The 24007-nt window shown below is 41.5% G+C and overlaps 1 protein-coding gene across 1 annotated transcript in view; it reads left to right on the forward strand.

Moving 5' to 3' along the window:
* The first annotated feature begins 5967 nt into the window (after positions 1 to 5967).
* The window catches only part of ST6GALNAC3 (ST6 N-acetylgalactosaminide alpha-2,6-sialyltransferase 3), a 494049-nt gene continuing 476009 nt past the window's right edge, over positions 5968 to 24007 (forward strand). The window contains exon 1 of the mRNA XM_028513558.2: positions 5968 to 6154. Coding sequence (XP_028369359.1) covers positions 6137 to 6154 — 18 coding nt within the window. The 5' untranslated portion in view covers positions 5968 to 6136. The remainder of the gene's footprint in view (positions 6155 to 24007) is intronic.

Consider the following 24007-nt stretch of genomic DNA (forward strand, 5'->3'; position numbering starts at 1 on the left):
CCAAAATGGTGGGCCAATCTGATTTTCAATTGTATAAATTTGTGGTTCCTAACACCTTCTCACCTGCCATTCTTAGTTATCTCTTCAGAATCACTGTATTTCCTTGCCTGGGGCACAAAGAGGTAAAGATGAAAAGAAAAAAAATAAGCCAGAAGTTTGTGATCTATTTGGGAAGCTAGGCCATGAATAAAAGGCAAAAATAAATATTTAGATAATAGGACAAGTTAATGCTAGAAGAAATGTCGCCAGATAGGATGTGATTGATTGCCAAAGAATTTTGCAGACAGTAATTGCTGGAATTCAAATAGGATAAACTATAATGGACTAGGGTGGTCTGAAAAAGCATCAAGGACCAAATGGAATTTGATCTGACCTTGAAGGATGGTGAAATCTGGCTGAATGAAGAGTGCAAAGATCAAGGCATTTGGGCAAACTACTGTTGGGCCAGATCTGGACTGCAGACTGCTCTTGTACACCTGCAGAACTGAGAATGGGTGGTACATTTTTAGGTGGTGGAAAAAATGATCTGATAAGAATAATATTTCATAATATTGAACATTCTATGAAATTTGAACGTCAGTGCTCATGACTAAGGCTTTGTTGGAATGCAGCCACTCTCCATGGCTGTTTCTGTGCTACCACAGCTGAGCTGAGTAGTGGTGACGGATCGAGTGGCTCGCTGAGTCTAAAATATTTATTATCTAGACTTTTCTGATAACGTTGTCCAACTCCTGCTTTAAGACAATAATGGGCAATAATGGTGGAAAGGCCTATAAGTATACCAAGCTCTGGAGAAAAAAAGCCATTGAAGGTTTTGAATACAGGAGGAAGCCAATTCGCAACTCTCTCTGATTCCTGAACATATCACCCGGGCTTGCAAAGGTTTGTTAAGTCAACAAATCAGAAAAATGTTTCAGATTCCAAATTCCACTGTTTTACCATACATATGTATGCATGGATATATATGTCTGCTCTTGAAAATATGGGACATGCTTCTGTAGGGGACATGGTTCTTAACTCTCTCAGGTTGTCCATCAATCCTACTTCACACAGGTTTGCTGTGAGCAGTTCTCATAGATTTTCATGGTTTGGTACAAGACAATACTCTGTGTTTTTGGGCTTCTTTTAGAGTGTATTTAGATGACTCCTCCTTGGATCTTTCTTCTTTGGACTGCATGACGTTGTTCCTCACTTTCCTTCAACAGTGCAGATATAGATACAAAGAGTGAGGGTTTGTATTGACAAAGAATTAGCAAAAAGTCCTAGTTCTCTCCAGAGGCTTTGTGAGGAGCAGGTCATTAAAGAAAAAATAGTCCAGGCAAAACAAACTTCAGGAGGAGGCCAGCTGTTAGATGCCCCTCACCTCCTGTGGGATGTTTCCGTCAGATCCACCATGGATGCACGGCAAATTTCTACTCTAATATTTTAAGGCAGCATGTTATCAAGCCTCAGAAGTGAAATCTAAGACAAGTGTAGGGTAACACACATTGGGAAAACCTTACAACAAGAAGAAAACAAACTAGGAAACGTGGTTAAGAAATATCAGACTCTATTAATAATGGAGTCTTCAATAGCCTTGGAGAAATCCAATACAAACCAAATTCAAACTACATGTCAGCGCTTCCAGCCATATTTACTTTCAATCGATTATGTTTCTAAAAATCTTAGGGAGGAATTCTTTAAGAAAACCAAATCCAGTTAAAACCTACATTCTTTTAGGTAATGAAAATTAGGTAAAGAACATTAACTTCAGGTTTTTCTCCTTTAATTAAGAACAGATATCCTAGTATTTTTCTTTTCTAGTTCATTTGAAAAATATTTTTTTGAGAAAATATGGGAAGTTCCAATAGGAAGGGTAGAGCAGAGATGAAGTTAAGGAAGAATATTAAGAGAGATGAGAAATTATATAATATTTTTAAAATGCAATTTTAAATCATGCATAACTTGTCTTGGAGTTCATCCCAGATAAGTATCAGTATAGTCAGGGATAATGATGAATTCTGGATTAGAACTGCAAAGTTTTGGAAAAGGCAGTAAGCTCAAGTCTTGGGAATGCAAATGTATGACATTTTGGAATGATCTACTATCCAAATGGAGGGAAATGAAGCTTAACCCCATATGTCAATATATTCTCATAAATATCCATCTAAAAGGGCACAGCTGCATGCATACCTGTGCACAGGCGTACTTGTACAGACATGCACATGGACATGGACAGATAGACACATGCTTTAGGGTATTAAAAAATAGTTCCTAGGTAAAAATTGTAATAGTGCAATGGTTTTTAGGAAAAAAATCGTTCCCTAATCTGGCTCTGAATGTAAAAAAAATGACTTCCCTATAACATTGTATAATGGATCTTCTGGTCACAGCCTCTTCAGGGAAGCATAATTTATGCAGCAGATGACTAGAAGAGTTTTATGATATCTAGAATCCATTTAAAAACTTTAGATGGGAAAAATTGGGATCCAATTAAAACCTTAATAAAGGGCTCTGTGTTGAATATAAATATATTAAATTAATATGTGTACAAGATAAAATTGGAAAAGTTATGGGAGTCTGCATTTTAATTTTATTTCTATCAGGAAACTGTATGTTATAACTCTGAGAATTACTTGGTAATGGGGTTGTTTACAAAGAAGCACAACTGAATTTAAATAGGGCATTTTAGCCCACAACTTATCATAACTCATGAGGTATCAGCATTAAGGCATGCTGAGATGTCATTGGTGAAAGGTCTGTGAATAGAGGGAAGATGGACCATTTGGGGTCCAGAAGAGCCCTAGGGAGGCTCATGTAGTGAAAGGACCAGCCCATAAGGGTCTCTCCATCCAGGGAAACAAGGGCTGGCAGGCTACTATGTGTCATAGGTGAGATACAGCAGAGATAGTCCTCAGTGGAGTTCATGGGCAGAAGGTGGTATGGGAGTTTGGCTGTATGGGAGACCTGGCTGGGATGTACAGCATCTTGGTTAAAGTTGTACTGAGGTGCTGGGGGTTGATAGATATACAGTGAGTATACCTGTGTACACTCAGGGTATATTCTTCATGTATATACATACTTATCCTAGGTTTTTATCCTAGTATATTTCCTAGGGAGGATACATACTTACCCTAGGTTTTATGACTACCAAACATACACAACAGACTAAAACTAAATCAGAATGGTGCCAAATGGTAGAGATTGGGCTCCTAACACACTGGACAGCTGAATGCAGCAGTTAAGATGGCAGACCTAGAAATCAAACTACACAGGTTCAAACCTCTGTTTACCTACTTACTAGCTGATATGCCAACATCCATATAGATATTATAAGGATCAAATGGCATATTGTATTAAATTGAAAGGTGCCTTAATTTTGTTACTATTATTTTTGGAAACAGGTTTTTGGCTTTAAGTCACTTAACTTGAGACTTGGAAAATTATGCTACATCTTGGGCCAGACTAAGCTATTCCTATAGTTTGGCCAGTTTTAAAACAAAAAAATCCTGGCCATACCCCCACCTCAACCCCACCACACTCCCACATATCTGGCTGTACCTTCATCCTCTTATAGGTTCAAAACCTGTTTTTATTTCCATCCAACTGGTTTTTCCTATCTAACTGCTGTCCATCTGAAACAGTGATTATTAATAGTGCTTTGTAAAACTTCTGGTCCAGATTTATTCTGGAATCTCTTGAGTTTCTTTTTAGGTTGTTATAAATGTACCTCTATTTCTATCTATATTTAGGCACAACCTGTCAATCCCAATAAAAAATAACATTTTGACAAATGTGGATGTGGATGAATGGGAGTTTAACTGATACAGCCATCCCCAAGACTTGAGGGAGTTAGTAAAGTCCTCACTACATCCATGTCCATCTTTTTGAGACAGCCAAGGTGAATGGCAATTGTTCTATTCATCCTCTGCCACAAGCAATATTTCCTCAAAGGTTTTCTTCTTTAGATAAATAGCACTAAAGAGTGTTTACCATGCCAGGCATTGAAGTGAGTGGATTTACAAGCATTAGCTCATTTAATTTTCATAGGGATAGATACTAAGCTAAGGATTAAACAGAGGTTAAGAACTTGATCAAGGTCACCCAGCAAGGAAGTGCTAAGCAAGGCTGCTCACCAGAGTTTGCTGGGTTGTCTCCTAGACCTGCAGGCTTTCTGGAAAGAGAAATGATATGTTCTGCCCACCCTTGCCTTCCCATCTATCTGGTTCAGTCCCTCTTTGCTTAGACCTTTGCTTCCACTTGGTTGAAGAACTTACCCTGCTATGTCATCATGTATGTCCTCCTCAGTCCCACTTGACTGAAGCTGAATCAGTGCTAGAGACCACAGAAATCATTCTCTCATCATTCCTGACTGGTCCCGTAGTATGTCAATAAAGATGTTATCCTCCAAGTAGGTGGTAGTTAGGTCAAAAAAGATTTATTCTTCTACTAGTAGCTCAATACAGTTTTGTTGAACTAGTAAATGAATGAAATATTGAGTTTTCCTGGCCCACAAAAGACCCTGAGCTAAAGCAGAAGCTTGAAATATACAGTCCTGATCAAGGAGTTCTTATTGAAAATTAGGAAGCAGCTCTCTAAGGCAGATGAGGAGGCTGGAGGAAGAAGTGGAGAGCAGGGTGTGTTCCCTCAGGGCGACTGAAAAGAGGAGCTTCCCTTGGGACCAGGCAGTTCATCCTCAGTTCCAGACCCCTTCTCCTGTGATTCCCCCTCTCTCATGACTCCAAATGTTCTCATCGGTAAAACACCAAATCCTTGAGGCCTGGTTTCTGCCTTGTGTCTGTGAGCCAATTTCATGATGTCACTGTAACTAGCAGCTCACAGTGCTTTTCCTGACTCCATCTAGGTAAACTAGACAGTGTTTCTTAGCAAGTGGAACCCCTTGTGAGTAAATATTTTGGGCCTGGTTTCAAGATTTCTCTGACAGACCAAGTGGTAAAAATCTGTGTACATATAGAATGTTCTCTCCCTTCTTCTGCTGTGTGTGATGTTACTTTCCTTATGAAATTAACTCTGATTCTTTTAGCATGTTCTTACCTGGGAACAGGGCTTTCCTTGTTGATTTCCACTCAAAGAGGGCCTGCTGAGGAGGGGTGGAGAGGACCCAAAACATTTCTTCTTCCAGTCACCTGCCTGTTAAGTACAGCTGCTGTATTCCTCTCTGTTTTAACATAAGTTCAGGTTATTTTGCGAAAACTGGCTTCTCTGGATTTCTAAGCCTGTTTAGATGTAGACTTGTTACTGAAGTTGCAACAAAGTTCGTTCAAATTCTAAACTTATAGCAAGAAAGAGCAATGTCCTGTCTATGCATGTGCACACACACACTGTACATACACCTATAATCAATGTATACATGAAAATGTATGTTCATATATATATAATTCTATTTACTGTGTATTTGTTTACACACATTTTCATAAACACATGTTAAAGCATGAAAGAAATGCATTTTATATATACACATATGTGTATATGTGCATGTGTGCACATAAAATACTCAGTGTAAGGTTTATGGCATCTTTGGTTAAATTAATAGTTAATTTGTGCTATTATTAATGTCAAATTAATTTTTAATAAGCCTACCACAGCATTTTTAAGCAGAGAGAAGGCTTTATCCTTCATCAGCGCAGGAAGCATTCATTTGCTACTTTTGAAGAATCCTTTGATAGTGCCTGTGGAGGGGTGTTTCCAAACCATTTAACTTTTTAAGAAGTGTAAAACGTGCGCAAGGAGTTTTCTTGACCTGTTAGAGCAGGCGGAATCAAGAAGAAAACACCACGCTCTTTCCCCAGGCTGCTGCTGATTTTGTATACGTCGAAAATCATAAGATTCACAGAAATAAAAGAGAAAAGAATAAAGTAGTAAGAACCTACAAGCAGCCCGTGGCGCCCTGGACGACACGTGACTCGGAGGCGAGGCCTCGCAGGCCGCCAGCCAGTGGACTGGACCGAGGGGCGGGCCCGAGGCCCGGGAGGCGGGGCCTGTGCCCGCGCAGCTCGCACCGCGGTCCCCTTATTTGGATCTGCGGGAATGTGGGCTGAAGCGCTCCTGTCGCGGTACCAGCGTCCAGCCTGTCCCCGGGACTGCCCCTGACTCAGGCGCACCCACTGCTCGTTTGCAGGAGGGTCGGCGGAGCGTCATGGCCTGCATCCTAAAGGTAACCACTCGGGTTTGTGGCTACGACGCGTGGTTGGCCAGCCTCCTGCTGCTGAGAGGCACCGAGTCAGCCGTGGTCCCACTGCATCCTCATCTCAGTTGTCTTTTCCTGGCACTGATCTTCTTTTTGTTCCTTTGGCAAATGCATATGGGGGAGATTCTGAAGCATGCAGCTTGCACAGCCTCTTTTCCCACCATTCCTGTCTGCTCGCGCCTGCATTGAGGGAGCTGCAGACTGTTGGCTCCAGGGGAAAGCAGGGCTGTGTGCCGAATAATGGGGATGGCAGGGAGGGGAGGGGTGCTCCCGCGTGTCCTGTGGTTCTGTCGCCTGAGGCCTTTCAGGGGCCACGGAGAGAGGAGGAGTGGCTGTGTATGGGTTATTGGTGGTGAGGGGTATAGCACTTTAAATGGGGTTTAGAGGAAGCAGAGGGGTGTTCTACTGAGCATTTGATCATTTGAAGACAGAAACTTCTGAGTTTACAGGTAGTCAGTACCTTAGGAATGAGTTTTCTATGAAATCTGTTAGCTCCATGTGCCATTAGCTGCACTTTGGAAAAGTTCACAGGTGGGTGTATTTATTAGTAGAGAATTTCAGACCTTTCTTTTGCTCATAAATCTGCACAACCAAAATGATTTTACTCCCTGTTAGGGTCTGCTCAGCCACCCCTTTGTTGAGTTTTCTTTCTCCAGGTCTGGGTTCTTAGCCTGGACTGAGCATCTTTTTGGGGTTCATAGTCTTGTGGCATCAGGTGGGAGGATTTGGTGTGAGTGCCTCACTTGAGAACTTTATATCCCCCAGGAAAAGGAGGACTTTACATCCCACAGGAAGAGGGTTTGTTTGTTTTTTGCACTACTTTTCTCCTCATGCCTAATCTGACTCCTGAGTGCATAAATCAAAAACATTCACAGCATGAAGGTTTCTTGGGCCTTGAATGGAGAATGCAAAGGCCTATTTGTTCCAAGCTTGGGGAAACTGTGTGCAACAGAGGAAAACAGCAGAAAACAATTTATGTTTTTATTGCATTATTGTGAAATAGTCCTCGTTTTTCTGTAGGGTGAAGCCATCTATTGCTGTTCTAGTTATCTCTTCCAACGTGCCTTGATATTAATGATACAACTAAGAGACTAACCTAGTAGAGTTTGTTTCCATTTATTAGGGTAAAGGTGATCACATATATCCTGTGACTTTTCTGAACTTCCTGTTTGGTTTTGAAACATTTTCTGGTACACAACAAATAGTAGCGAGATCAAGAGGAAATAACACATCGGTATTACAATACGGGGTTTTTACCTTGAAGACCACAAGGACTGAACTATAAATATGAATCATCTCTACTATTTATTGTTTTATTAGCTGAAAGGGAAGTTGAGGAGCATGACATTTATCATTCAGGCCGTCTCCTTACCTTTTGGGTTCTCCCCTGCCTTATCTTGTACATATTCCAAACAGTTTTAGGACACATCCCAAGCTACACATGAACCTGATCCAACCTTTCTAGCACCCCACAATGACCTCAGAATTTGGGGGCATATCTGAGTCCTCCTAATCTTTCCTCCACTGAACCTAATCTGGGATGCCTACAGGTAACCTGCAAAGAGCAAAGGCTTTGGACCCAGAAAGACCTTGATCTTAATGCAGGCTCTGCCAGTTGCTACCTGTGTGACCTTGGACAAGTTTCTTAAATGTCTTTGAGTCTCACTTACCTCAATGTAAGATCAAAGTAATAGCACCAACTCCACAGGGCTGCTGTGGGGATGCAATAAGATAACATATGAAAAATACTTTGTGGCACAGGCATTTAATATGTGCCATTTTCTCAGACATAATAACCACAGTTTAATTAATCTTTATACTCAGCCGATGTCATATACTCTTTTAGTTTTACATCAAACTCTACATGGTGAGTATCATTGTTTAAAACTGTGTTTTACAAATGAGGAAGCTGAAGTTTCTGAGTTTAAGAGTTTGCAGGGTTAAGGATAGAGTGAGCCTGGAGTCAGACCCGTATGTGCCAGCATTCCTTCTGCTTTAATGCTATTCCCTGTTTTCCTAGGTGATGACTTTCCAAGTTGTCCTAATACCATTCAGAGCCCTTACCACCCCCGAGGAACAAAGTACCTTTGCGCAGCGATGGTCTAGATCAGCAGTTTTCAGACTTTTTCATCTCATGGCACACAGTAACTAATTACTAAAATTCTGCATCACACTGAAGGTATATGTTTTGCCCATCTGACAAAAAAAAAAGAGGTATAATTTGGATTCATTCACACCAGATGGCTATTGTGTTGGCTGTTGTCAGTTTTTTATTTGACAATCTAAGGGAAAAGAGCTTAGTGCCCTGACTAAATAGTCAGGTATTGCATGCTTTAAAAATTCTTGCAGCACACCAGTTGAAATTGTTGGTCTACATCATCTTCGGTGGGTCTTTTCCCACTATTGCCTTTGAAAGGCCATATTTGATGGAGTGGAGAGTTTGGAGATGGGAATTCAGTATAGCTTGTTCTCCTGTGTGTGATTTTACATTGTCACTGCAACTGGAAACCTCAATTTGGTCAAGTTGTAGAATGCAGATAATTATCATAGCTGCCTGACAGGCTTTTGTGAGGGTAAAATAATGGGCTTTTTCTTTTTTTAACAAAAAATTTCCCCCATATGCCAACGTTTGACTTGGTGTTGGCATCACAAGATGTGTAAGCCATTGACTCCCTTCTCAAGTGGCTTATGGTGTAGTAAGGGGAATGGAAAAGTAAATGAATATTTATGTTACATAGTGAAGAATAACATAGCGGAAGGCATAATAGAAGCACAGAGGGAGAGAACCATGAATGCTCTCAGTGGGTTATCAGGACAGGCTTCTCACTTAAGATATTGGATCTGGGTTTTGAAGAACAAATAGTATTTACTGTGATGGAGCTTGGCTTTTAGAAAGATAACTTTTGAAGCAGTGTCACTTTTATTTTGTGAACAAAACTGAATCTTCTTCTCCATAGATTTTGGAGGTAGATGTTATTATCCATTTTTACATATGAGAAGATGGAGGTACAGAGAGGTTGATTAAAGTCACATTATTGCACACAATAGTGACCCTAATAGTGGGGACCTCTGACCAGCCGAGAGGAGAAGTCCATGCCGTGGCAGGTCAGTGGTGATCTTTGGGGGGCACTGAGGATTATTCCCTGAAGGTATTGTGCACGGCCAGGGCCTGTTCTGCCCATGCACAGAGCTGGTTCTCATAACAGAGTGGTGATTACCTCAACAATCATTTAATTGTTGGAATTCATATTCATGCCACTTTGCATGGACTTTGAAGTCAGAAACCTGTGGATTTTAGTTATAGCTCCACCACTTACTAATTGTAGAACCACAGATAAGTTTCTTGATTTCACTACTTGGGTTTCTGAAGTAGTGATGATCGTGTGTCCCTCAGTGGATTATTCTAGGGGTCAGGTGATGATATCTGCATGTTAGTAAGGACAGGCTAGTTATAGTGCAGTAAGAACCTCTTAGTAGACTCCTGGTGTGTATAAGGGGCAACCGATGGATGCTTCTCTCTCATATTGATGTTTCTCTCCCTCTCTTCCCCTCTCTCTAAAAAATAAATAAAATCTTTTAAAAAAGTCTTAGTAGGTTCATTTCTTGCCATGCGCCTGGTTAGGCAGCTCTCCTGGGTAACTGCCATTGAGCAATCAGGTCAAGGACCAGTGTCTGTCCATGGGGTGTTTTAAAAGTCTTTGAAATGTGATAGACAATGGAAATACTTAATTTGTATTTATTTGATTGCTAGTGAAGTAAAACTTTTAAATTTATATTAGCCATTTGCTTTTCTTTTGTAACTTACAGATAATTTAAAATTTTATATACTAAAACCCATCCATATTTCCTTCTATGATTTCTACCTTGATCAGCAGGTACTTTTTGAGTGTAGTATCTTGGAAACCTTCAGTATTTTGCAAATATTTGGTGAATTGTATTTAGGGTTTTTTCCCTATTCAACACTGAAGTGGACACTGAGTGGACATACGGATAAAGGACACTTGTGAGTCACTTCTGCCTTGGAGAAGGTTACGGTTTTCCGGGTTGATAAGACTTATGAACATGAAGCAGTTAGACAATAACACAACTGCTGTGTGACTAAGTTACTGTCATCTTCTCTACCTGGCACCTGTCCCTGTGTAACATTTATCTTGACTGATGGAAAACTAGATGAATGTTTATATCAAGTTATGAACTTAGCATCTTCTCATTTATTCTTCCTTCCCTGACTCAGACCTGATCCTTCATCATATCACATGAATTCTATCTCAGGAAAATCTCTCAAATTTTGCCCATTACTTCCCAACTTTACTCCCTCCACCTTGTCCAGAGCCTAGTATTTCGTTTCTCAAATAGTCTCCTTTCCTTCCTGCCTCCCTTGCAATCTTCCCCATCTTCCGTATCACTCTCAGAGTATTGCACTAAAGTACAGCATTGACCAAACCATTTGTAGGCTTAAATGTTGTCTTTGCTCCCCAGCTACTGTGGGATAAACCAAACTAGTTAGCTTGGCATTCAAGTTCCTTCAGAATCTGGCCCTGTCCAATAACTGGCCTCCCCACCTACTACATTCCCATAGTCCAGATGCTTATCTAAACTTTCCCCAAATTTGTACATGTAGCATCTCCTTTCATGGCCCTGTGTCTTTGTAGCCTAGGGATTGAGATCCTGGTCTCTCATGTCAGAACACACTATTCCAGTAGTGAGATCTCTAAGCCTCAGTTTCCACATCTGTGAAATGGAAGTAACAATAATGCCTACTTCTTAAGAGAAGTTATGAGAAATAAATGAGCTAATTTCAATAGAACAGAACCTGTCATATAATAAGTCCTTGATAATATTTAGCTATGAGTTGTTATTATATATGCAGTTTTTTCTGCAGGGAAATTCCCTATTACTTTTCCTTTACTGACAGAAATTCTACTCATCTTTCAACTCTTATTGCAGTATCACATCTGCATTCAAGCCTTCTCCTTCTTCAGAAGGCTTCCTCTGTACTCCTGTGGTCCTGTTCGTTATCTCTGCAGCAGCAGGTATTACCCTGTACTGTCACCTAGCTAGTTACATGCCAGCCCTTTTGTGTGATTATAACTCAGAACAGGTAGGGGACTCCAGTAGGTCAATGATCAGCTAGTGTTCACGAAGTGTCAGTAAATGAATACTGTTCTTGTCCTAAGTAAGTAACACATTCAATGAGAAGGCAAATCATTAAACTAGTGGTTTCAAATACACAAAATATTTTGAAAGGTATACCTAGTGGTGTGGGAGTATATGAGTGGGGGTGTAGGTGGTTACCCAATTGAACCTTGAGGCAGAAAATGCCTTGTCTTATGCAGCTTGGTATCGATAAGAACTAGCCTGGCTCTCGGTAAAGTGTTCCCTAAGTGTTTGTGGAATGTATACATGATGTTATTAAAATTTTTTTGAGATGCCTATGATGGACATGGGCCTAACCTGTCCTCCTTTTTGAACAGCTGGATTCTTCATGAATACAGCATGGATTTTTCACTCTTAATAAATAGTAAGTCTATTAGTGTTTATCAATCGGTTTGCTCCTTAGACCCTGAAGTTTGTTTCTTGTAGATCTGTTACTCCTTCTCAAATAAAATCTGGAGCCAATTTTAAATCCAGGGGGAGGAGGAAGAGAGAACTGGACTGAAAGGAAGGAAGAAGGGAAGTATGGGAGTGGCTTACCTTTTAGTTGTGATCATTTTAGTTTCCCAAGTGAAAGGAAACAAAAAAGCAAAAGCAGAAAATAAAACAAAACAAAAAAACGACACCCACAACCCACAGTTTATGGTTCTCAAACTATGAGATCTCAAAGCATTTGAAAATAATATGGGCTTCACTGAGACTCAAAAGCCACAGAGACCTCACAGGTACACAAGTTATAAACCTGAAACACTAAAGTAACCCCAGCAAGTAGAACAGACAAAGCACTTTGTCTAATAAGTATCCTGTGACATTTCTTTCTGCTGGCCAAGAGATGCTGAAGTCTCAGTAGCTGCCGGGACTAATTTTTAGTTGTATGATGACAGAGCAGATGCTTTTGCAACTTCCATTAGCACAGCTTGGGGAATGGGTTGCTTGTGTAAAAGCAATGCTCTTTGGGTGAATTGATAACCATAGCAATGATAGTAGTTATTTATTGAATACCTGGAGTGTTCAGGCTGGGTCCTGTGCTAAGTGCTTTACATGCATCATCTCATGTAAACTTTTATTACAAATGAAGATACTGAGGTTCCAAGAGGGAGAGTAACTAGTCCCAGGTCGTGTGGTTCACAAGTGGTGAAGCGGGGGTTACCACAGCTCTGTGTGGTTATGTGCTGTGTCCTTTACCTCCAGTGCCATAATTGTAGGGGCGTTGAGTTTATTTCACCGTCTACCCTGGCAGTACTCAGTCTAGACAGCTTCCTGATACCCGCCTGGTGGGAATCACTTTTAGCTGTGTTGTATTTATTTGTTCCTTTCTCAGTTTCCTTTGTGACAGAGGAACTAGAGGAAATAGAGGGGCCGCAGAGACTGGGGAGATACAGTTTTCATTCTGCCTCTAACACTGAATAGCTCTTTGACCCTGGGTAGTCACATGACTCCCTCCCCCAGCCCCTCTTTCCTGAAAAACTCACGTGTGTTTTGGGAGAGTGAAGGAGAGGGTGGTATAGACTTGGATTTGCCCTTATGTGTAGGGCCCCTTCAAGGCTCTGGGCACAGGCCCTGGCATTTTGTATTTATCATTTTATATTCAGTGTCTTCACGAGACCCACAATATATGCTTCAGGCTCCACAACGTGGGTCCTCCCTGGGTCAGTGTTGGAGTCAGAAGAGATAATGCTCATTAATGCACTTTGTAAAGCAGAATGCACTGTGCCCATATGGCAAAATATCATTAGTAGTATGAATAATTAGGCAGCAGCTTAAATCTGGGAAATGTATCTTGGGGGCTGGTGGGAGAAAGAAGGGTTTAGATTTGGGGAGAGCTGAGGGAGCCTGTACTGCCTTCCAGTGGATGACAGGGAAGTTCTGAAAGCTCCTCCCCAGGAGGAAAATGTCTGTCTGTCTGTCTGTCTGTGAGAATTTCACACATACTCGTGCCTGAAAGCTGGGAGTGGGATGAGTTGATTTCTGTTTCCTGGCTTCAGGGAAAAGGGGAGGACTGCATTTTTCTCATCGGAGAGGGTAGATTTACAAGTGCTACCTGGATCCCATTACAGAAAGCGCAGTTAGCTCCTGGTTATTAGCAGGCTCGTTATTCAGTTTATGGATTATCCAGATCCTGGCTGTTCCTGGCCATTCTGATGTACACCAGGTATGCATTTTACTGCCCATTATCACCTCTACCAGAGCTGGAAAAGGGAGAGGAGCTAACCCCCAAACTGGTTAATTCCTTTCCTCCTTTGCAGCTCTGTCAAAGTTTGTTAGCAGGAAGGTAGTTCTAGGAAATGCCTCATATGAGGTCAAGGGTTTATCTGTGCTTTCATGAGTCTCTGTTTCTCACCTCAAGAACTGAGAGTAGGCTCCGGTTCTGATTTTAAATGGCTTTGAAGTCACTAAGTCAGAGAGACCTTGGCCTAGGGTATCCAGAGACTTCAGTCAACAGCAGTGCGAGGTAAGTAACATTCTCAGAGAGCCCCTTTGCCCCAATCTTGGAATCTCCTGGCCTGACTCTCATTCCTGAGATGTGAGGGGTGGGGGCTTACAACATCTGGTACTTGGGACAGTTGGGGAAAGCTAACTCCTAAAGAGATTGCTCAGGGGGCAGGAAAAGAGACAGCTTTGTACTTGAGTCATTCTAGTGTTTGTGTAAAAAATATGTGTGTCTCTGCATATGCATCATGAATATAAATATATAAGTAGAAATATACATCTATATATATTCAATCCTGTCTTTAATATTTTCTCAGATTTGAAAACTTTTGCACGTAAAATCCTTTTCTGGAAGGGACTTCTCTCAAATTTCAAAGGCTGTTTTGTTTCCTGGTGAATTTATTAGCTGTGCATTACAAGACACAAAGGAGAAACTTCTTTGGTCAGTTATGAAAAACTATTTGCATCTTCCTCTGAGAAGATCGTGATCTTAAGGGAATTGGAAGTAAAATGTGTACGTTCTGTGTTGGGAATGAGTCATGATGCAGGATTAAAATGTGCACATGGAGCTCATCTTAGATATTTGGACTGAAGTGAGCAAGCGACTGTGCCAGAACCATTTCCCCCCTCAGGACAAGTGGCGTGCACACCTGCAGAGAGCAGGACTCCTGTTCCTGGTGTCACTGTTTCGTGTTCTTGGCCCCAACAATGCGCTGATTTCTAAGGAAGGAGAAGCAGAGGTCTCTGTTTGTGAAGGGCTTGCCTTATCAATCAGGGGAAAAGGTAACCCGAAAGAAGTGCTGTTCTGCAGGGCGTGGGCAGCAAGAGCGCGGCAGGGTGCAAAGGTCAGGGCTAGACTGAATCTGAGTCTAATTCTAGCTTTGTGATGAATATGAATAATGATAATAATACCTTTATTTAATGCTCTGTAGCAGTGCTCTCTAGTAGAACTATAATGAGGGCCACTTATGCATTTTTAAATTTTCTAAGAGCCACAATTAAAAAAAAAAAACAAAAGAAACAGGCAGAATTTAAATAATATATTTTATTTAATCCAGTACATCCCAAACATTTTCATTTCAACATCTCCATATAAAAGTGATTAATGGGATATTTATATTTTTCATAAGTCTTTAAAACCCATTGTATATTTTGCCACAAGAGCATATCTCAATTTGGATGCTAAATTTTCACCAGAAACACATGATCTATCGTTGGAGTTTATAAAATTTACAGTCAGAACAATAGGTCATGTTTCCAAGTTGTTCTGTGGATGCTTAGAAGTTTTCCATGAGTTGAATCAAGTATCGGTTTTTAAATGTAAGTAAAGTTAAATAAAATGAAACACAAATGTGACTCCTCAGTCATACCAGCCAAGTTTCAAGTGCTTACCAGCCACGTGTGAGTAGTAGCTGCTGTACTGGACACAGAAAGCTTGTTCGTCCAGGTATTCATCCTCCTCATCAGAAGGGTTTGATAAACTTGGGGCAATGAGAGCATGTAAGGGGGTGGGTGGGGGGGGAAGCCTTGTCCACTGGTTAGGGGGTGGAAGGGGAGGACACCTCTGTTGGTCAGACTCTTGGCAGCCAAAGAAAAGCAGAGGATGACCAACTAATGAGTGCTGTATCCAGGGACATATGGAGCCTTTGATGAGCCCTTGAAATTTCATTGGGAAGTGGAGTCCCAGGCTTTTTCATATCCTTAGCCCAGTTGGCCCCCCAGATGTTGAGCAGCTGTGAATTTTCCCAAGGGAGCGCTGCTTTGGTCTCAGTGTGGTAGTGTGAAGCCCCGGAGGCTTTGAGGTCAGAGACAAACCTGATACACTTTTATTTGAGTCATTCCTTTGCTCCAGGAGGGCGATCACATATGGCAGCAATTTATATATCCAGAATAAACCACATGTCTTCTTTTAAGTCAAGAGACTAAGGTAATGGGAGTTCCTTTGTACAGTTTGCTTTTTTTTAAACTGCTTATTTGGGTGTATATAAATTCAGCAATATGTTCATAGATCTATGTCCAATGGTGCTTAGAGCAAATGAGTTTGTAAACCTGCAGCTCTGTTTTGCCTATACTTGTGCATTGTATTCCTGCCCTGCCCGGTCCTCTGACGAAAGCCCTTGGACCAAATATCCCTGCTGCCTGTTTATTAATAGCCTGTGATTAAGAATTGGTTTTGAATTTTTAAATGGTTGAAAAAATCAAAAGAAGAATAGGATTTAATGACATGTGAAAATGTGTGAAATTCAAACATGAGTGTCCACAAATAAGGGTCTTTGGAACACAGCATACTTACTTCCATTGTCTCTGTCTGCTTCCGTGCTGCAGCGGCAGAGTCCAGAAGTGGACATGTGGACTGTGTGGCCCACAAAGCCTTAAATATGTTATATTTTTATAGAAGTTATTGGGGTGATATTGTTTAATAGAATTATATAGGATTCATGTATACAATTCTACAACACGTCATCAGTGTATTGTATTGTGTGTTCACCGCCCCTGAGTCAAGTCTCCTTCCATCACCACTTATCCCCCTGGACCCTTTTGTAACTCACTCACACCTCTTTCCCTCTGTTAATCACCATAGTCTTGTTTATGAGGTTTTCCTCTTGTTTTCTTTTTTCCTTTTCTTTTTGCTTAATCCCTTCTAAATATCTGTTTCTTTACAAATGAAGTGAGCCAACCCCTGTGCTGGACCATCACGTTCTTTCAGTAGAGGTAAGAGAGGGTGAGGGGCATTGTGGATTCCCCACGGGTGGCCAGCACTAGCCCTGGGGCCCCACATCCTGAATATAAAGGATGTTTACTGAGCATGGAGCCAAGAACTCTATGTGGAAGAGGAGCCTGAAGCTTAGGGATGATAAATAATTCCCCAAAGTCTCATAGTGGGGCTGGGATGAAGACTACAAAGCCTGGTCCCTAAGTCTGTTGCTTCTAACAGATATGCTGGCCACAGTGCTGTGAAGCTTGAACTGTGTTCTAGGACTGCCCCCACACTCTCAAGGCTTCTTACACTGGAGATTGCTAAGCCCCTTCTGGAGTTTATGATTCGCTTGGTCTGGGATGGGGCTCAAGAATTTGCATTTGTCACAGGCTCCTTGAACATGGTAATCATTTGGTTTCTGCCTCCATTGTTTTTCATTAAACCCAAGCTTTCTGCTGTCACGGGGCTCAGGGCACCATGATTGCTGAAATGCATGTGGCTCTGTGCCCAGTACAGAGGGGCTGGGGCTGAAATGAACCCCTCATCAGTGGCATCCCTCATGCATTTCTGGAATCTTATTTCTTTCAAATCGGTTTCAAAATCAGTTTATGATGGTTTATAAACCAGGAATTTGGTCCCTGGCTGATTGTATGTCAAACCCTTTCTTGTTCTATTGTCCCATTTCTTTGCTGGCTAAAAAGGAGACCTGGGGGGCAGGAACAGCCTCTGCAGTCACATCGCACTGGCTTTGGTCTGAAAGTGAGCACAATGATGCTAGTTTACCGTCTTAACTATTGGCGTAGGCAGTCAAATATTTAAAAAGTCATTATTTAAGGATTAGGAATGGGGAGAGCAAAGATTGGTGAAAGATGATAGTTTTTTTTCATGTTGATGATTCATAGGTTTGTTTGAGATTTTAATATGTAGCAAAAAGAATTAGAAACCTCTGGCATAAAGAAGAAAATAAATCTCTGAAGTTTTCCCTTTTGCTTTCTCCTGGCTGTCTGTTTCTATGCCTTTATGTATTGTTCAGCCCATTTTTCTGATTTCGTCCCATTCGTGTCTGGCCTCTGGCCCTTCCTGGATGCAGGTGTCACGGGGATCACTAGCCAGTCTGTCTGCAGAGCCATAACCTCAGCCCCGTGGAAGGGAGGCCTTAGAGAGCTCTCTCACCAAGGAGAGAAGGCCCTCTTGCAGAGTCCCAGGATATAAGCCCTTTCATTAAAGTTCATAGAACTGTGACTCATTTCTGTGCCTGGTATAAAATTATTGGCCTGGCTTGTGTGGCAGCCCAATGCCATCCTGCACACCCTTGTCACAAAGGCCTGGAAGCCGACTTCACTGCTACCTGCGTTTTCTCTTTCACTGCTGACCTTCTTGACCTTGTTCTCCTTCTTTCCTTGTCCCCCATTTCTAGGGGGAAATTTATTCCCCAGAAACAGCAGATACCTGGACCGTTGCCATCTTGTGCCTGCTGCCTTATTTATTGTTCCTCTCACACTTTCAGTTGTGTGCAGGAGAATCTCTCTCCTGCCCTGGTGTATGTCACTTCGTTATTTGCTCCATGGCTGGTTTAATGTGTGTTTAATCCCACCATGCTGTTTAACCCCAGAAACCTGGTTGATGGCTTGAGCTGAGCCAAGATTTCTGCATGTGACTTCTACCTTGTTGGTAAAATTTTTTTTTCACCCAACTTTGACCCTGGATATTGAAGCCTCATTCAAGGAGTGACAGGGACACCATATATCACTCTAAATTTCTGTATTCGAACCACTGAAATTCACTATATATTCTTCTAGATTTGTATGGGTTAAAGGGATCTGTGTTTGACCTTTTCCTCTCATCTTCAGCAAACAGAGACTTCTGAAGAGGGAGTTTATTATCAAGCACTTAGAATTCAAGTATTATAGTGAGAGGAGAGGGAGATAGAATGAAGGGAATTAAATGAATATTGAATTCCTCTTTAAGAGAAGTTAGAGTTCTATGAATAGCAACATTAATTGTAACCATAGCTTACATGTACTGAGTGTTTCAAGGTATTGTGTTCATATTTTTGTATTTCATTTAACCCCTACTAGCACATAAGGTACATACTATTATAAATTCCCCATATAGGTGAGGAAATTAAGGCTTCTCTAAATAACCTCCCAAACATTGTACAACTGTTACAGGAAGGGGCGGGATTTGAATGCAGAAGTGTTGCTGAAGTAAAATATAGACATGCAATAGAATATATTCCTATAATCATATATAGATAAACCTATTTGTGACTTGCCTGAAATAATAATAACTTTTATAATAAAATAACATTAGTAACCATTTTCTGGGCACTAACTTTATGGTAGGTACTGTCTTTTAGACGTACACATGGTTTCCTTTAATATTCAACAATTATATTAGAAAAATACTATTACTATCACATCTGTTTCACCAGAGAGGAAACTCTGAGGCTTAGAGAAAACTCAGGTTCTTTGCCCAAAGTCCTATGGTTAGTGAGTAGAAAGTTTGTGTGGCTATTTTAGTTTTATAAATATTATTATTTGTAGCTAACATTTTTATAATCAATAAGGCCTAGGCACTATTTTCAGCACTTTATACTAATGAACTCATTTAATCCCTAGTTTCAAGATAGGGAAACTGAGGCACAGAGTGGTTGAAGCTACCAGACTGTTTTTAGCAGTGACGAGATTCTAACACAGGCAGTTTGGCTCTGACGTCTGTGTGTGCACCAAGTGTGCACATGGACACAACGCCCCCTTTCTCTTCCCCTGTTTTGGTGGTCTACCTACTAGGGCAGCAAATCACTTAGGACTTCGGAAATTCATTTTAACATGAAATTAACTCACTTCAAGGAGCTTGTGGAAATAAAAAAAGATTGCTTGAATTTTTTTTTTTTTTTTTTGCTTTTGAAGAATTTTGAATCAGAACCCACTGCAGAAGACCCACTTGGTTCTTCAGACCTGGTGAAATTAATTTCCTTGTGGAGATGGTGTTTGTATTTGAGCATGAGCTCATCGTTCGCCTAGGTGGGGGAGGCCAGGCAGTCATCCCTCTTGACCACTCTCCCTGCTCTCCCTATCACTGCCCATGCCCCCGGGTAACCTCGGAGGGCAGCCAGAGTGATCTTTTACGAAGTAAAGCACGTTACAGCAGTTCACTGTCTAAACCTTTTGGCAGCTGGTGGCTTTCCAATTCACTTGGGACAAAACCTCAGCTCCCTTCTATGGTTCACAGTGCTTGTGGTCTTGTTCCTGCTTATTCTGGAGAGATCGTGTCCTACACCTTGGTGCCCCGCTCATTTTTACTCCATCCAGTTCTTGAACCATGTCAAGTTCATTACTGCTGTAGAGACGCAGGGCTGTTTGTTTCCCGACCTGCCACACTTTGCTCCAGGTTCTTTTTGAAGCTGTTTCTTCCTACCTGTCATGTCCCAAATTAAAGTTGATTGCCTCGGGCAGGCCTTTGCTGATTGTGCCAGTGAAATATAACTCTTCCCGATATCCCCTATTATGCTTCCCTGTTTATTGTGTGCATAGCACTTTCCTAATATATGAATGCATGTGTATTTGTTTGTTTGCCCATCAGTGAAAAGACTGAAGAGGCAAGGATCATGATTATTTTGTTCATCACTGTGTACCTAGCATCTAGTGCAGTGCAGTCAACAAACAAATCAATGATTGAATGAATTAATTTCAGGCAGAAAAATAGCATGTATGAAGATATGGTGGCATGAAGCAACAGGTTATTTTGTAAGCCCTTGTTGGTTTGTATTGCTAATGAAGAAGTGATCGGCTTACAGAAGTTAAATGCTTACAAGTTAAGGGTTTAACCAAGTTAAGTCACAGGGTGTAACTAGCACCAGGGAGTCTAAGTCCCAGTTCTGACTGACTCCACAAACGATGCTCTTATCCCCAGCCTGGTCGTAGACATAACACTATCTTGTGGTCAGGTCAGAATGATAGGCAGCAACAGAGAAGAGGTCTCTTTCTTATAGGCCTTAAGTAAAAACATCTCTGGGATCATTTTAACTGAAGCCCATCTTTCTATCCGGGGGTCATTTTTCTAACTAAAGATATACTTTGTTTTGCCCAATAGATTTTTTTGTTAAGTAGTACAGATGTCAGTCTTTTGTAAACTCCAAGATAAGTAAGGAAGTTGGCTATTTGAAGAGCCTTGTTGCTAATCCCTTGGTAAAGTAAAAAATTACTCTGTAGTTAAATATTAATGCCTTAATTATTGTGTTTCTTAATTTGACTTTTAAAAAATAATAATGGCAAAAGCTGATGTTTTTTGTTGTGTACCAAGTGTTCTTATAAGCATTTATAAGAACACTTATGGGATTTTCTCATCTGATCCTCACAACAGCCCTGCAAGCTGGGTGCTGCTGTGTGTTTTTACAGAGGAGGAAACAGACTCGTGGAGGCCAGATGAAGGGATGGCTTCATGGCCTGTGTGACCTGTGTGATCGCAGGCCCCCGTGCTCACAAGAGCCCCACATTTGATTTAATGTTCTTCAGTTGCTGTCGAAAAACTCTTCATACTTTTAAACAAAGGGCCCCGAGTTTTTGTTTTGTCTGGGGGTTCTGCAGATGACGTAGCTAGTCCTGCCTAAGCAAGTAGCCCAAGGTCACTCAGCGGTGTGCGGCAGTCAGGATTCTAACCCAGATGCCTGGCCTTAAGCTTACACTCGTTCATTTACATCCTTTGGCTTCCCATATCCCATATTCTTAAAGCAAGGCTCCTCCACCTTCTTTTTCTCTGGGCCTGTCTTTAGAGACAGGTGGTTTGACTCATCTTTGTTGAATTTCTTGGATTCATCTTTGCTTGTTGGGCTGATATGTACAATTTCCCAATTAGGTTTTGTAGGAGAGCAGTAGAGATGATTTGAAGGTAAGGCAAGAATTGCACATCCTTACCATGGTGGAAAATTATAGCCCCAAAATAAATGAGAATAAAGTGGGAACACTACTTGTTCCATTTAACTTTACTGGGAAAGAAAAGAAAAAGAAAGCTCCAGTGCGTGTGAAAGGAAGATAGTCCCTCAGCCCTGTTTATCTGCATGTGATGCTCTGTGGGCTGGTGACAATTACCCCACACAGTTTTATGGACTGTTTTATGAGAAGCTGCTTTTTAGCCTTTTGAGGATTGCCGTAAAAGGAAATGTAGAAAGGTAGAAAAGGATTTCTATCATGTTGGCAAAAAATCGTCCCTCATAGTCTATCTGGGGCTAAAACCTGAGACCACCTGAGTTCTGCCTCAGCATTTCCTGAGAACTTTCTGTGAAGAGGCAGAGGGCAGCAAGACACCAGAGCTCTGAGTTGGAAGGAGTAAGGACATAAGTGTAGCCATCACAGGGCACCCAGCCTCTGACAGAGGCAGACATTGGCCCCAGGAGCCCCAGGGGCCCCAGGAGCCCCAGGAAAGCAGCTGACTATTAAGAGGAGCCTAGAAAGCTTAGGGGAATTATCCAGGTGGAGAAGCGAGAAATAGTGTCTCAGACAAGAAAAAGTCCTAGATGGAGGGAACAGTGAGAACAGAAGTATGGAGCTGAGGGGATTGTGGTCAGGGTGAACTGCAAGTACTCGGCTCTGGCTGAAGTGCTGAGGGATGATACGGGAGAGGTAGGTGGATGGTGACCAAATACTGATGAACTTCGTGTGCTAACTTAAGAGTGCAGATTTATGGTCTGAGGGATTAGGGGAGATGATGATAATAGCTAACACTTAATTGAGGGCTTCTCCATAAGTTGTAAATATCCATATAGTCTCTGGTCACACTCATACCAGTAAGAGTCAAACAGTGCGCACACCCAGTGAGTGTCTGTTAGTACATGAGATGAATGAGGACTGTGGGGTCAGCTGGGGTCCTCATCCCATCATTTTTAGCACTAAGATCTGGGGGCAGGTGGCAAACCATTCTGAACCTTTGTTTCCCAGTTTCTAAATGAGGCAGAATAATCATATCTCTTCCTCTCTTTGCTGTCAGGATCAATGTGGAGTACAACCGTATATTATACTGTGTATAAATAATGCTTATTGTTTAAATTGTCTCTAGTATAAGAAATTTTATTTATTATCTTACTTTTTTTCAACATTTGTGGCAACTTCATATATCATTTCAGTGTTGGAGAAGTCTAGGCAGACTGTGGTCAGTGAGTTACCGTTTGGGAAGACTGGGCAATTCGTTGTCAGAACGGGAGGTTAGGAGGGTGGGGAGGATGGCAGTTTTCTCCAGGCAGCTTGGCACTGTCATTCTGCTCCACGGTTCCATGTTTGTGGTTCTATTTGTTCGTTAGCTTATTTTTTTCATAGGTTCCTCTTACGGATGAGATCATAATGGCATTTGTCTTCCACTGACTGGCTTATTTCACTTAGCGTAATAGTCTCACAGGCTGACAGTGACCGGAGGGGCGGAGGGAGGGGGATAATGGTGGTAAGAGGGGAAGGGACTAGTCAAAGAACAAGTATGAATGACCCACAGACATGGACAACAGTGTGGGAATTGACTGTGGGAGCGGGGGGGTAGGATGGGTGGAGGAGGGCAGAGGGGTAAAAATTGGGACAACTGTCATAGAATAACGATAAAAAAACTAAAAAAAATTAAATTTCTTTACCTTTAAAAAGTGCTTAGCACAATTCTGTTCAGTCAATGATAACTATTATTGTTTTTATTCCTGAAAAGAAAGGAGTTAGTATTCCAGAGCTGAGTGTTAGAGTGAGGCCAAGAGCACGAGAGGTGTTTATACAGTTTCCTTCTGCTCCTCTCAGATGCCCCTCACCCCCATCTCCAATCCTTGTCTCCCCTCAGGACGGAATCAAGTTGGATGTCTGTAAACGTGGTGCCAGCTTTGCTGTAGGGCCCTCAGTCAGCCCTTTTAACACTGACAAACGAATCAAAACACGAATAGGAAGGGGCATTAGTTGAATTTTCTAACTTTTCACCCCCTCACGTGCAGAGCTGGTGCCAACTCTGCTTGGTGAACTCAGAGCTGGAGCCCTGATAGGAGGGCTTGGTTACCTAGGCAACGTTTACCCATGCTGATGACAAAGGGGCTGTCACTGTCCTCTGATGCATGCAGAAGTGTATCAGGTGACAGGGGATCTGGAAAGAAACAATTTTCTCTTGAAATGAGGTAGATGCAGGCATTAATTTCTTTTGACTGGCAGTTAATTTTCTGTTTTCAGGGAAACGGGGTAAAGATGAAACTTTAACTTTTGCCTGAAAAGACTCAGTTTGTGAACCTGGCAAGCCCCTTAAGAATAAACGGTCCTGGCGCTGGACTGTTAGGCTTCTTGTCTTTTCAGCAGCTTATTGCATTTATTTTACTGCTGTGGGGGATTAGGAAATAGTCTCTGAAGGCTATTTCTTTAATGACTTGGAATAATAATGTGGAAAACTTGCTTGTCAGACAATACAGTGAATACTGTAGCTTTTGTCTCTACTAGACTATTGGATCTTTCACTCCCCCAAAGTCTTTTTTGAAAACATTTTTTTTTAAATTCTGAAAGACAATGCACATTAAGAAAAGTTCATGAAAC

This window comes from Phyllostomus discolor, chromosome 5, assembly GCF_004126475.2.
Source record: "Phyllostomus discolor isolate MPI-MPIP mPhyDis1 chromosome 5, mPhyDis1.pri.v3, whole genome shotgun sequence".
Lineage (NCBI taxonomy): Eukaryota > Metazoa > Chordata > Mammalia > Chiroptera > Phyllostomidae > Phyllostomus > Phyllostomus discolor.